Raw genomic sequence first — 15,225 nt, 5'->3', positions numbered from 1 at the left:
GGAAGCTGCTGATTAATGCCAAAGAACATGTGAACTTTTCAACCATCAGGCTGAAAGTTAAACTCTTTCTTAAGCACTAATAGTGAATATCCTCCTTTTGTTATTGCCTTAAGTTTTGGTCATATTGCTGTCGAAACTTCTTTGTGTTCCTGACAGTGCAGTGCTGAAATACCAAATCCTATGTGCCAGGGTTTTGATGCAGGCATTGCCATCTCTGAAAATCTGATTTATAGCCTAAAGAAAATGCAAGATTGTTTAAGTTTGCAAAATAGGAAGTAAAGGAAAAGCAAGACAGAAATGCAACTGCAACACAAACTCACTCATAATACAGCGATTGTTGATCCCCCCTCTCCCCCAACAAATACACAGAGACATTCTAGTTAGTGTTCTTCAGAATATCCCCCAAAACTCCTGTGGGCACCCTTGGGGGAAGCATCAGAAACTGAGTGTGAGGAGGGTGATGGATCTTGAAAGGCAATAGAAATTATTTCATGAGGGTAACTGTACGTGGTGCCTCATCCCAGGCATAAGGACTGTGCTACTTTTTCACTTAAGAGATGCTCCTTCAAGGTTACGAACAGGCTGGATGGAGGTGGTGACTTTAGTGTTATGTTGCTTTACATATTCAACTTTCACCTTTCAGGACTGTCCAGCTATTGTATTAACCACTCTAATGTAATTTACATGTTCATATTTTCCCTCAGCACATACACGTGTCATTGTGGCCATAAGAACTGTTTTGAGCCATGGAACAAAGTATTTGACGCACCCTTCACCTTACGCCAGACCTTTCCTTTTGAAGGTGCTCCTGGCCCTCCTTTTACCTTTGCAGGTAGCAGTGGCAGCTCCTGCAAAATGTTGGAGAAGGCTGGGAGGAGGAGGGAGAGAGTTGTGGCATGGAGGGACACTTCTAGGGGTGAGACATTTTCCACTCTTTCCACATTTTTGTCCGGGGGGAGCTGCTCTGTCTTCCTTCTTTCACTTTCCTTCCACTCTTCTGGGATCTGTATCCCACCTAGAGTAAAATTCACTCCTTGTAGGCTAGCTACCCAAGACAACACTCTTTGGTTACTTGGCTAGTCACAAATTGTGTTTTTCTTTAGAAAGACTGCAATATTGCAATCTTTATAGTGTTAATATGTATAAGAAATCTCATGGTAAATACAAAATATGCTTTGGAGGCTTTTGCAAGAATTTCTTGCAGAGAATGATGTATGCTATTGTACCCGAGAAGGGCAAGGGAAGGGTGCTTAGCCAGTTATTCCAAACTAAGCAGAAACTGAAAACTGCAGTCTAGAAACAGATACAAGAAGTCTAGCATGAAGATCTGCTCCCTGTTTCAAAAGGTCACTGTTTAACCTTTCAATATCTAGTCCAACAAAGTATCCACTCTAGCCTTACCAATGCTGATGTTGTTACATTCCTAATCACTAGGGAAATGTTCTGAAAACTCAACAGTATGAAGGAATTTGGATGCTTTATTCCACTGTAGAGGCAGAAAACAAAACAAAACAATAACAGAACAAAAAATGAAAACCTAAACAGAGCTAAAAAAAAAGAATATTGAATTTCTCCATCCTGCTAAGAGGAGATATTTCTAACATGAAGTTCAATTTTCTTTTTCTTGGTAAGTCTTTGAAAGTAGGCATGTCATGCAATAGATAACTAGATCTCTCATTGATCTAGCTACACTAATTGTCTTTCTCTGTCTCAGTGCATTACTTAATTAGATGCCAAGCATATACTCATAAATCTAGCCTTGCTGCTTTGTGGCACTTTTCTTTGCACCATCATAACTGCATTTTACTTTTTCCCCTGAATTGCACTGATGAACAAGATGAAAGCATAGACTCAACACTGATCAAAATCAGGGTTACCAGGAATGGTAAGGTAAAATCCATTCAGGTACAGGGAAGCGATATGGAACAACCATTATTAACCCATTCTTGCACTCCCTGGGAGAGGGGAATATAGGTGTAACTCAGAAGGGAGTTGAAGGAAGGAATACATTCCAAATTCGGCCTCTGTGACCATCCTTTGAAATTGCTTAAGTCTGTGCCATGAACCTCTGTTGTCCTTTGTCTGCTCCAATGTCTGAGAAAAGCATATATATACATGGATCCCTCTTATTCAACATGTATTTTTTCTTGGGCTGAATACAGCCCAGCCAGAACAGAGGTTTGGGCTCATTATTGTTATTTTTGTTTCTTCAGTAGCATAATAAGCAACGTGCAACAATTAGTTGGTGCATATCAGAAAGCCCTATGTGTGCTTTCTAGAGAAAGGAAGAAGATTGGAAAGGTGTATATCAAGCCTAGAAAATTTCTGAGCCAGTGTTTCTGTATTTTCATAACACAGTATCAGTACTCACATTATGACTGCAACAAGATCCATGCCTAGAGATTTACAAAAATAACATTAGAGAAAGCTGCTGCTCTGTGAGAAGCTTGCTGCATGTTCCATCTGGGTCTAGACAAACACCCCGCAGAAGTGTGGTTTTATGGGGAAAAACAGCAGTGTAAAAAAATCCTTCTTTACTCTGACCCGTGCCCTGTATGTGTTCAGGCTTGTCTCTCCCAAGCTTAGTAACAAATGTGAGTGCTTACAGCTTTTTATATCTGTCTCCCCTATGGAATTTACTACAGTTAAGAAATAAGGAATGGATTTTGCATCTTCTTGTGCAGCAATAGCAGTGTTCTTTATAAAACATGAGAATTAAAATAGCACTGAGGCACCAAGAGAGCTGGTTAGACAGTAGGGGAAGCCCATCTCTAGTGGAATGATTCAAACCACTGTTCTTAACCCATGGAGGTGTCTGAAATGTCATATATATTTTAAAATATATTATTTAGAATTCTACTGCTATGCTTTCAAGGGGGGTTGTTGTCTTCATTGATGTGGTGAGTAGGCCCTGGCTGGCAGCAAGCACCCACACAGCCGCTTGCTCACTCCCCACCCCGCAATAAGATGGGGAGAAAATAGGAAGAATGAGAGTGAGAAAACTCGTGGGTCAAAATAGACAGTGAAGTCACTTACCAAATACTGTCCTGGGCAAAACAGACTTGACTTGTGGAATTCAACTTAATTTATTGCCAATTAGCATAAATATTTGATTACTGAGTTGGGTGTTTGGTGAAAAAAAGACAAACATTCAAAATGCCTTTCCTCCCCCTTTTCCAGGCTCAGCCTCACTCCCAGGCTCACTTCACTCCACACACCTCTCCTCTGTCCATGTTATTGCCGCAGGTCACACTTAGTCCCTCCAGTGCAGCAGTGAGTGGCACAGGGTTTGGAGTCAGGACACAGTGGTTTCTCTCTGCCACTCCTTCTTTCTCAACCCTTTTCCTCTGATCCTTCACTGGTCCTCCATGGGCTGCAGTCCCTCCAGGAAAGTACCTGCTCTGCCATGGAGCACCTCCCACTCCCCTAACCTTGTTATTCCCTCATTCCCTCCTCTATTCCCTCCTCCTCTGCCTGTCCAGCATTTCTGCCCTTTCTTAAATACACTTTCCCAGAGGTGCCACCATCTTGTCTGAGGGACTTGGCAGTGTCCTGCGGTGGGTCCATTGGACCCAGCTGGAACCAGCTGTGGTCAGAGAACACAGAAGAACAAAAGATTGTTATATTGTTCTTAGATGTTATCTCTAAGCCAGTGATATTTAAAATACATTTCGTTTCAGTCTAATTTTGAATGTGAAGGAGCTAGGACAAGTTAGAAAGAAATCCACAGTAACAGGTATAGGCAGCAGTGAGGTTGATGCGACCATACCGTGGATCACCAAGCAGCTCTGTGAGCCCAGTGCTATGCCAGTCTTTCTATATAGCCTGTTGAGATGGGCATCACACCTTACTGAGGTATGTGCCAGGCTCTGGACCAGGGCCAGCTTGCGTTTGACTGAGCTGAAAGGCAAGCAGTGTGAACCTATGACTATCATCTGCACTGTCTACACTAGCCTAGCAAAAATGTTTTGACTAAGGACATACCTAATGTTTCTGGCAGAGAAAAAACCAGAACTGATATATGTGATATTCTGTTTTATGCTTTGAGTACAAAGACTGGCTTTCCTCTTGTTAAAATATTTTGATCTGGAGAAAGTGATTTAGAAGACAAGCTGTTTAATTAATGCACGGGCAGAAACAATCTGTTCCAAGAATAGTTGGCAGCATGGGAGAGGGCATAAAGTTAAGAGTAGGTGAAGGGAACAAAAGAAATGTTAAAGAAATGTGTTTTCTTTGGAGGAGTGCTCCAAAATGCAGAGGCTTGTGGAGAGATGAGGACAGCACGTTCCATGCAGGCACATTATACTAGCACTAAAAATATGACATCGGTCATGTAGCCAAAAAGGTAAACAACTTGCTTGGAGTCTTGGGGATATTTGTCAGAAATTCAGAAAAGAAAATGTTTGGAAGACAGAGGAACCATCTGAGCTCACTGTGAAGCAGCAAATGTTCCAGTGCTATTTTTGGTTGAGTAGTACCGTATATTGGGGGAGTTTCTGTGAAATGGGAGATGAGACTACAAAATCTTGGAATAAGCATATTTGAAATATGCTGTTCATGGAAATATATATGTTCCATATATTTAGCATTTAGTCTAGTCTTATAAATGGCTGTAGCATCTTTTGATCCCATACTTAATGTCTCCTACTCCCTTTTCGAAGCAATATGTATCATCCCTGTGGTCTCAGCTTGGGAACTTAAGAACCTTGCTTGGTCCTTTTGTTGTCAACAGTCAGGTCAGAAAAACTGTGCCTGAGTTAATTCACCTGAAAAGGGCAGGAGCCGTAAAAGAATCGAGTTCATCAGCTTTGATCTATAGGACCAGAGAGAGAGAAAGAAGGGGGCGGGGGGAGGGGAAGGGATTTCTTTTAACTCCTGAAATTATTGGATAAGACCAAAACCGATAAGACCTCCGTGTATGTAATAGAAAATAAGGAAAAAGCGAGGTCACAATTATTGATGGAAAAGATGCATAAGAACTAAATTCCACTGATAAGGGTGTTTTCATGAGAATGCCTGTCCTCACCCGTCTTGGCACTAGAGCAGGTTGACAGTAGGTTGTTTGAATTAGTATGAAAAAGATGATGTCAGTGATGTTGCCTGTTTAGCACTTAGCCACCTTAAGAGTAAAATCAGCACCTTCGTTAGCAAATGGAAATGACCCCTCATAGGTGGTTATATCACAGAAAACTCTCCGTTCTTTTCTTCCTAGATTCCGCCTTTAATCTTTTCCAGATTAGCTCTAGGTGGATTTAAATTGAAGTCTCTCTCATTAGCAGGCACTAATTTATTTATATTTGATGAATTTCTTACAAATTACCTGCTTCATCAATGTGGAGAGAACTTGTTGGTAAAACAAAACTTAAAAAAAAAAGAAATAGAAAACATCTCTTTTAAAAGTATTTTCATTTTACTTAAACTGCTATGAGATGAACTACTTTTCCTGGAGAAAGGCCTCTCTTACTGTTTCATTTTGACACCTATAGAAAATTCTGTATTTATGCCACAAAATGGGCTCAGAGGATGTGTTAGCCTGGCTGGAGATGCTCAGCTATTTGCCAGTGCTTGGTTCCAGATTGCAAATACTATTTAAAAGAGAAGTTTGTATGAACCTTTTCAGATTTCTCAACCTTTAGTGTTATATATACATAGCGTTATATATATATTTATTTCTTTTAATAATGATTTGGTACAGTGTAATACTGCAGTGGCTTAAGCTAATCTAATCTCATCTTGATACAACTGTGCCAAAACTGGAATGCAAAGGCTGTGTTTCCTTATTCCTGAGAACCTGGGCAGCACAAAATGATGTTCTTTGTAGTAAAATAGCAAGGCCAACTCCATCTGCAAAAAACCCCATGCAAACTGACCTTTTTGTAATGTCTGATTACTACAACGTACATATTCCATGAATAACGACATTTATGCCTTGGCATTTTTTGGATCTATAGCAGTTATACTCTACTGTGAATGTCCTCTGAATGCACGTCTAACTGTAAAAAGACCCCCCTTTTCACTTGTATCCTGAATTTCATGTGTTATTGTGCATTAAGTAATTCTACTTCTGAATCTTGCTTTTGTGCTCCTTTCAGTAGCTTTAAAAATGCCTGATTCACCATTGCTTTCTGACTTCATTTGTACTGGTGGAAGAGTAAGAAAAAAACAGACCCTCAGCTGCTATGCTTTTGTGCGAGTGACTGAGGTGCACAATAACCATGAGTCAGGCCTTTCTTCAGATCCTCTCATTAACATCGTTACCATTTTTACTTAAAAAAACCAACCACCTTTGGCTGAATTTATCACTCATAAACAAGTGGATGTCCTGAACATTTGGTAGTGATTTGCAGGCCATTCTTTCTGTTCCTGTTTCTATCATGAGACAAGACAATCCTGACATATATTGGAATGCATTTTAATGTTGCTATATGGGGACTGGAGGAAGGATTACTATGCATAACTTTGCTTTACTAGTAGTGCTTGGCAGCTCCAAAGTACTTTTTGTCCAAGGATTCCCAGTACTATACAGCACTGCACGTGCCTCCTAACTGCCACTGTAGCAAGGTGTCTGCCATTTCATTTTTACGCATCAGGAAACTCAAGCATTTAGTAGAAATGAACAAGTCACCTTGGCCAAACTAGTAAATAAACAACATCTTGGTTAAATGCTCATCATCCACGACAAAAAGCAAGTGTGCCAATCTAAGACACCCTGTAACATCTGTGTGATCAGTTGCTTTCCCTTCACCACACATACAGTAAGTCTGAAATCCTGCCATTGTGAATGTGTGTCCATACATCTTAAAGAAGCTAGATCATCCTTTAGTATTTTAGCAAATTGCTCAAAATGACTCTCCAGAAAAAGAGGAAATAAGAAGTCAAGTCAGGTTTTATGTTCTTGTGTTGTTTTTCTCCTTGGTACTTCAGTGGCAGTTTTTTCCATGTCTTGTGTTTGATGAATCTTATTTATGGCATTATATTACTAATCCTATTTAACTATTTCTGTTCAGCCAGACACAGAAAACAATGTGCACACAAAAAAAGAAACAAATTAAGTGTAGAGATCATCTCAAACAGTTTCAGATCTAAAAGTATTTATGAAGCATGGCATATTTATGCTGCTGCCTGGGTTCCAAATGCAGAGCATCCCAGATCAGATGAGTGCCTAATGAAGGTCTGACAATGAATGTCTAAAAGAAATGCTTATGCTTTAGTGGAAGCAGTAGTACTGCTCGCAAGCTGGTTAGATATTAAGCAGTTCAGGCAATATACCTTCTGTATATTATAAAGATAACTTCTGAGACCTTATTTCCTGTCTAGGCAATGTCCTAATCTGAAATGAGATCTCATTTCTGGGTTAAGGGAGATGCTTGATTTGGAAAACTAATTTGGAAATATGTGACTTACAGTGACCTCCACATTCCTTTTCCAGGATAAATACAGAATGTACACTGCCACTGTAATTAATCCACAGTAAGAATTCTAGTAATTTCCAGGTTTCTCGTGAAACTCTATTGAATTTTGAGTTTATTTACAGCAGAGAAAATCTGAAATAAATCTGCCAGAGTTGTGTTAATCCAGGCTTGCATCAATATTACTGGAAACAAAATCTAAGTTTATATTAAATAAATTGAGAGTTTATATGATCTAGGAGTGTAAAATGTTGCAGTTACACTGCTTATATTGGTATTCAGTTTATAGCAGCCAGTAACACACATACTCTTTGTGCAAGAGCTTTCCAGTGTGGATTTACATAGGTAATTTTATCTCAGGTTGTTTGGTATTTGACATAAATCCTTTATTTCTGGAGTAAACTGATAATATAGCTATCTATTTTTGAAAAGGATATTTAACCTTCATATTTGTGAATGAAAGCTGGAAATCCTGAGTCTAGAAAACCCAAAGCTTGAATTATTTCCACATAAAATCTCAAGTTTTTAGAGGAAAAAAAGGGTTTATTTTCATTTTAGTCTTGGTCTTGCTTGTTGAATGCTTGGTGCTGGTGAGGCAATGTGGGTGTACATATACATGTATGGAGGTGTGAATGTGCTCTTTTTCTTACACATTGAACCTGAACTGGAGTGTACTGGAGCCCTTCTGAAGCTCAGGACTGTTTTTCCAGGCTGTGTTTCTGGTAGGTTAGTAACTGCCTAGTGCATGGAAAATGGGAATCACAATTTTCTGGGGCCAGACATAAAGGTTCACTATTACCCGGGCAGGGCTCTTACTAACAGGGAGGGTTGTATTCTACCTAATAAGCTCACAGAAGGCAGAAAGAGACATACCAGGTGACACCAGCATGATCAGTCTGCCATTCACAAGGTATACAGTCCCAGAAATCCACTCAAAAATATTTTTTTTTCTTTTATTATTTCCTTTTTCTAGAAAAAGCAAGTGAGTCAAACAAAGATCCGGGTGATCTCTACCATCCTCTTCATCCTGGCAGGCTGCATTGTCTTTGTGACCATTCCTGCAGTTATCTTCAAACACATCGAGGGATGGACAGCCTTGGAGTCCATCTACTTTGTGGTTGTCACTCTGACTACTGTTGGCTTTGGTGACTTTGTAGCAGGTGAGCAGCTTCGAGCCTAGGTGCTGTGCACGAGGGCCTCGGCTCTTAGAATTTGTTTTCTGGTGTAGAGGGGAGGCTTTTCACAATGTATTATATTCCAGTGAAATGATGCCAGGTGTTTCTGTTGGGATTACTGTGCAATAAGACACCAGGTTGATTTAAGATCCAGGTGCCTTGCCATCTGCAGATTGCAAGCTTTCAGCAGTGCAGATAACACGAGCTTGGGAGGTCCTGATTATCCTTTATCGTGCAATGAATTATGCACAAGTCAAATGACTTTCCCATTGAATTCAAGATTTGTATTAGTCCATTAGGTCTCCATCTGAGGCTGATTGCTGAAGCAAGTAGCCAAAATGATGAAAGGATGAAGCTTTTACAAAGTAGGGCTGAGCCATAGGGCTGGAGAAATCTCTAGTCGGATGCAGTAGTGGGCTGCTACTACAGGAGCTGCAGCATTTCAGAGGCTACATTTTGTTCTTTAACCTTGGCAGAAATTTTGACACTGCAGTTGCCCTGTTACGGAAAACTGATGTAGGAAAAGAACTAATGGGGTATTCATCTCAGTTGTACAAGGATGCTCTCCAAGATTAATACAGTACTAGCAGGAGCTATAAATATCCATCCTTACCAATTTCCAAAGAGGGAGTCAAGACTGTTGGCTGGAGAGATGAGATATTTTTTTTTTCACTCTACTGCTTTGCTAACAAAAAGGTGGTTAAAATAAGTGGAATTTTTTTTCCCATTAGTGCATGACCCGTACACCTCATTCCTGTTAGTGGTCCTAATTAAAGGCATTAAGATGCTTGTGTTACAAACAGCCATATTATGCTACTGTTTTGTTTCTTTCTATAAATCAGTGAAATATGAATGAGTTAAAAACATCAAATGAAACTACAGGGATATATAAAATTTTCTTTGCTGAAGAGCTGTAGACAAGTCTTTTTGTAGACAAGACTGTGATCTTCCTTTTTTTTTGACATAGTGGTATAGAAGACATGAATTATTGAGGAACAAAAGGCACTGAACAAAGAGAGCCCCAGATACGAAAAAGAAGCGTTTTATGAGCATTCAGATACAGAAGTGATTGTATGAGCTTGGTCCATTTTAACCACTTAAATGTGAAGAGAAGCTCACTGATATTCTGTCTTTGTGGTATCACAGTATGAAGTAAAAATAATTCACAATATTTTTCTTAAGCATATCACACTTCGATTTGTTTTCTTTAACAATATAGTAGTAAAAAAGCCCTGAATATTAAATTAAATTGTTCTAAATCCAACATGATTAGGAGAATATAATCCACAGCTGGGTGGCTACTAACAACCAGGATTTTTAAAAAATCAAATGGAGGACCCTGAATGAGAAAACTTCGGAGGTAATCTCATGGTAAGAGTTTAAGGCAGGTGATCACCAGGAGATTTGGGTTTCATTGCTGGTTTTGGGACAGATTTTCTGTCACTTTTCTATTCTGTCACTTTAAACTCTCTGTCTCTCTATCCCTTTGACATCAAAGGGAAAATACTACATTGCATTGGGTAAAACCGCATCAATGGAGCTATGCTGATTTATTCCACCTAGAACATGTCCCAGCTCCTGCCAAACTGGGGAAGTTTTTGTACTACTGTTGGAAATATAATTGTGGATGGAGCCTGAAAAAGCAGAGTGTCTGATAGGCTGAAATAAGTGGTCTCATACTTTTTAGTCTCCTGACCAATCCGTAAGACAGACCTAGACAATCTGCTTCATAGCAAGCTTCCTCAGGGACACGTATGATCAGAAGAGCCTCATTGTACCATAGCAACAGCAGCCCCCACCTCCCATTGTTTCTCACTCTTAAAGACTGGAAAAAAGAGAGTGATTCATGTGGTGTATGGGGAGAGATTAATATCAAAACCAATATTTGGGTCCCTGCCAATTCTCAAATGTCTGAGCTTCCACAGGAACGTTTGATCACTGTATGTACACTCATACTGAGTCTGGATAAAATTAAAAAGTTGTAGGAATGTCTCAGATGATTCCAAAAAGCTCAGGGCAAAACGCTGAACTGTGTTGTCTGGTCATTTTAATGGGGGAAAATCCTAAAAGTTCTCTATAGTCATACAGAGGTACAGACTGGTGTCTAGCTCTTGTCTAATCAAGACTGGAGTCCAGGAAATATGCAGTCCTCTGCCCGAGTCCCCTGGTAGGCTTGCTCTTCAGGCAGAGATTTACACAGGTACCACCAATTGTGGTGTTTCTTCACTTACATTGAGGGATGTGGCTGCGCAGCCTCTTTGCCACTCTCTCTTCAGCTCAGGGCTGTGCCTGCCTCTCACTGTCTCTCATTATTGCAGTGCACATCGCACTGTGATAGGACTCGGAGTCTCAAAAGTGAGGTTGTGGTTGCTTTCTTTTGGAAAAGTTTATTCTATTCTGTGGTAGGCAGCAGCCTAGCTGCTATTGCATTTATTTTAGGCTCTTCATAGTCCATTAGAGTTGCCAAATGTCTCACATATTTGTTTTAGCAGCTCATTCTAAAACTTTCATGAAAACAATAGAGGATATTTGTTGCTTCATTTGATCCATATCTCCTCTCAAGTCACTGGCCAGAGAATTCATCCCTGTAACTGATACCCAAGCAGACGTTATGTCCTTATTATCAGGGTTGATGCAGGGTTGGCTTCCTGTCGTATCCTAATTTGGAGGGGAAGACAAAGATACTTTTCTTTCTCCTGCACATAGGTCTCTGAATCCTGTAGTTAAAAACAAAAAAATCTGGAAACTCTCTAACCCGAGAGGGTTGAACTGTAAAGTTTCTCAACTACCGGGCTGCAGGCAGTTCAGAGTAAGGAAGACTAGCTGTATTAAACTTTTTTTCTTGGAAATGTGTTCATGCTGTTGCAAGTAGTATCAAAGCAGGAATTTCAGACTTGCTTCAGAGTATGCGCAACATAAAGAAAAGTGTTTGCTAGGTGCTCTGGCAGGTCACATAGCAGCAGAACAATAGGTAATTTTAAAGAGTCTTAAATTAAGAACAGTGTTCCTCCCATCTGACAGGCCTCTCATCTGTTATTAGAACTACAGTGGTGTTGGCAAGAGTCAAGAAATACTTCCAGGAATTTCTCAGAATTGCAGATATTCTGTCATAATTTTGGCATCTCATGATTCCTAAGCATAAGTATATGCTTATTTCAGGAGGAAATGCTGACATCCATTACCGGGAGTGGTATAAACCCTTAGTGTGGTTCTGGATCCTTGTTGGCCTTGCCTATTTTGCTGCTGTCCTGAGTATGATTGGAGACTGGTTAAGAGTCCTGTCCAAGAAGACAAAAGAAGAGGTATGACTAGTAATTTCTCAGTGGTTTGTCATTTTATAAGAGAGCTTTAAGTGTCTGATTCCTGCTTGTCTAAAGAAGGATGCTCCTCTGCATGACCAATGCTCAATATTCCCTGTGGTTTACTCCACTGGCTGCCTTTGGTATCCACTTAGCTCTGATCTTTAGCTCCTTCACAAAGGGAGGAAAAAAAGCAACTGAAGTGGCCTAGGTTGTTACGCCTCTATCAGTACTACCAAATACGCAGAACACATCAGTAGGATTGCAATTATGGAATAAGAGAGGCCAGCCTTCAGTCTGAAACTAGCTAGAAAAATGTGATAAAAATTTCAGTGTTCTCTCTTTAAAAATTGGAGATGCATAGGTTTTGAAGACATTAGTCTCTCTTCATTATGAAACAAGAATCTGCCTTTAAACCAGGGTTTTATATTGAGTTTTCCCACCTTTCCCTATGTCAGGGAATATGGTTCTGAATAAGAGTTTAGATTCAGACCCTTACTGAGTACCATATTATTAAAAATTGAAGAAACTGAGTAGTCAGCATCAGGAAGAATATGATTAAATTCACTCAGAACATGCCCTCTGTGATTCAAAGACAGTATTGCTAATGCTTCATTCAAATAAGAGCGCAAAATACAAGGCAATTGCCATGATTCTAGAGCTGAAGCCTATTGTGAAGGACATTAATAATATAATTTCAATTTTTAAGGCAATCTCCTCCTGCATTACTAGCAAAGCTAACCTGGCAGGGTTAGCCAAAGAGCAGGCATAGACAAAGTTTGGCAGAGGGGTCCTGCTGTTTATAATTTATGAAGGCATCTGTGCTGCCTGAGGCCCAGTGCATCCCCTGTGCATCTCCATGAATAAAGAAAGCTTCACAGGGGGTTTGGCTGTCAGGTTGATCATCAGCAGCACCCATAGGTGGGAATCTGATCTCTCATGGTGAATGTGAGATGCCTGCTGCCACAAGTAATACAGTTCTAAATGGACACCTGCTTATCTGGCCTGAGGAACCAAGATGACTTCCTTGTGGATCACGGAATGCAGAAACTGAGTTCTGGCTACAGCAGCCCAAGCAAACCACTGACCTTGGTGGGCTCCTGCAGACATTGTACTCCTGAATCTCTTCTCCTTTAGCTGAACTTTGGAAAAGGCCTGTGTTGACTGAGATATTGCTTGGTCATTTATCTTCTTTTTTCTCATTTTGGAAGAAATATTTATTCAATACAGCAGCCATGTAGGTGCTTTATTCTTAGCCATTATTCTGCTCTCAGGTGCAAAGGAGTAAAACAGAGCAAAGCAGTGAGACATTTAAGGACATGCTTATGGTGCTCACACAGAATATGTGTTGACAACTCCTCCGGCTGGCTTGAGAGGGTGGTATTTGGACAGTTAGGTAATGGAAACCTCCATTAAAGACAGCTACGTTTGTCCCTGAGAATGAACCCTAGACTGGATCAGTCAGAGGTCCACTTGAAATTATCTAATAGGTATTTCCAACGTTAATTGCTCTGTGGCTCTGTGGCACGGAACAGAACCTTCAGTGAGACTGAACAGCTCCATCCGTGAGCAATGCGGGAAAATGCATTACTGTAGTACTACACTGATTGTTGTGCTGTTGTGAAGCATATTGGTATAACTATATGTGATTAATTTTGCTCACTCCTGACCGTCTACCGCTGACACTATAAGTCAGGAATTTTGTTCTTAACCAAAGAGGGATTAGCATGAACACCTCCCATCATGTAACACAGCTATAAAATGCGCAGGGTGGCAAAATGTGAAATAGGCAGACAAGTTATATGCCACACAAGCCATTAGCTAGTCACTAGTTGGTGTGTTTAGAGCTTGCCCAGTATAGCCACTTTGCTGCTGAAGTTTAGGTCCAGATGGATGCACTGGAGCTGGGACCGGTCTCTGATTCTACACCAGACGAGAAAGTGCTCGTGCTACTTTTCTATAGGAAAGACTGTCGCTTCATTTTGCTTTTTCTTTTTTTTTATTCATTTCTCTTTCTTGTTGTTGTAAAGGTTGGAGAAATAAAAGCCCACGCAGCAGAGTGGAAAGCGAACGTGACGGCTGAGTTCAGAGAGACACGGAGGCGGCTCAGCGTGGAGATCCATGACAAACTTCAGCGGGCAGCCACCATCCGGAGCATGGAGCGCAGGCGCCTGGGCCTGGATCAGCGAGCCCACTCCTTAGACATGCTCTCTCCAGAGAAGCGCTCTGTCTTTACTGCCTTGGAAACAGGACGCTTCAAGGCTTCATCTCAGGAAAGCATCAACAACAGGCCTAACAACCTGCGCCTTAAAGGGTCAGATCAGCTCAACAAGCATGGGCAGGGGGCATCCGAGGACAACATCATTAACAAGTTTGGATCGTCTGCTAAGATGACCAAAAGGAAAAACAAAGACCTCAAAAAGACCATCCCTGAGGATGTGCGTAAAATTTACGAGACCTTCCGAAACTACTCCTTGGATGAAGAAAAAAAGGAAGAGGAGACAGAGAAGATGTGTAATTCTGAGAACTCTTCTAGCACTGCGGTCCTGACCAACTGCATCCAGCAGCACTCAGACCTGGAGAATGGAGTGATCCCCAATGAAACCAAAGAAAGGGAACATGAAAACAAAGCGTTACTTGAAGACAGAAATTAAATGTAAAAGATGCTTGACTTGAATTAACAATGTTAGTGTTTTTATATACATATATATATTGAGACACGTGCCTTATACAGACTCCTTATTCAGTCTGAATTATATAGCATCGAAGAATATTTCACTGTGCCATAAAGACTGAAGCTTGCTCTGCCAAAACAATTCAGGAACACAGCACTGCAGAATGGCAACAGAAAGCTACGCACATGGAAATTTCAGCCTGTATATGATTACCAGGGCAAGACACAAAGGAAGAGACTGAACCATGGCAATATCACCAGAGTGCTCCTACCATGGCATAGTATTAGACAAAGGGCAGCTATGTAAGAAGAGTGTTTGAAAGGGATGAAAAAGAGTGTGTCTTTGTAATGGAGTATGCATTCATAAAGCCTTCCCCTGGTGATTAAAAAGAGGAGAAATGATTGGAATGAACTAGAAACTTTCAGTAAGGCTTAGTTTATGTTTTGGCACGTGATCCAAGCTAGATTTTTTTTTTTTCCATTTTTAAATCAGATGCATTATCTTTCTAAACTCCAAAAGAATGTCAATGGACATAGCCACCAGCTGCGTGCTGGTCTGAAAAATCAACACAGACATATTTAAGGGTCAGATTGCTCTTTTCATTAAAAAAAAAAAAAGAAAAAAACTCTGTGGGTATTTATCTTAACCAGTGACAAAAAAAAGAGAA

At 40.4% G+C, this 15,225-nt stretch overlaps 1 protein-coding gene across 1 annotated transcript in view; it reads left to right on the top strand.

Annotated features, from left to right (window-relative positions):
* KCNK10 (potassium two pore domain channel subfamily K member 10) overlaps window positions 1–14,537 on the top strand; it is a 68,544-nt gene extending 54,007 nt beyond the window's left edge. Inside the window, exons 5-7 of the mRNA XM_050898042.1 lie at window positions 8,383–8,569; window positions 11,744–11,886; window positions 13,914–14,537. Of these exons, the coding sequence (XP_050753999.1) occupies window positions 8,383–8,569; window positions 11,744–11,886; window positions 13,914–14,537 (954 nt within the window). The remainder of the gene's footprint in view (window positions 1–8,382; window positions 8,570–11,743; window positions 11,887–13,913) is intronic.
* The last annotated feature ends 688 nt before the right edge of the window (window positions 14,538–15,225 follow it).

The sequence above is a fragment of the Gymnogyps californianus genome, chromosome 5 (assembly GCF_018139145.2).
Source record: "Gymnogyps californianus isolate 813 chromosome 5, ASM1813914v2, whole genome shotgun sequence".
Taxonomy (NCBI): domain Eukaryota; kingdom Metazoa; phylum Chordata; class Aves; order Accipitriformes; family Cathartidae; genus Gymnogyps; species Gymnogyps californianus.
This window is presented reverse-complemented; position numbering and strand designations above follow the sequence as displayed.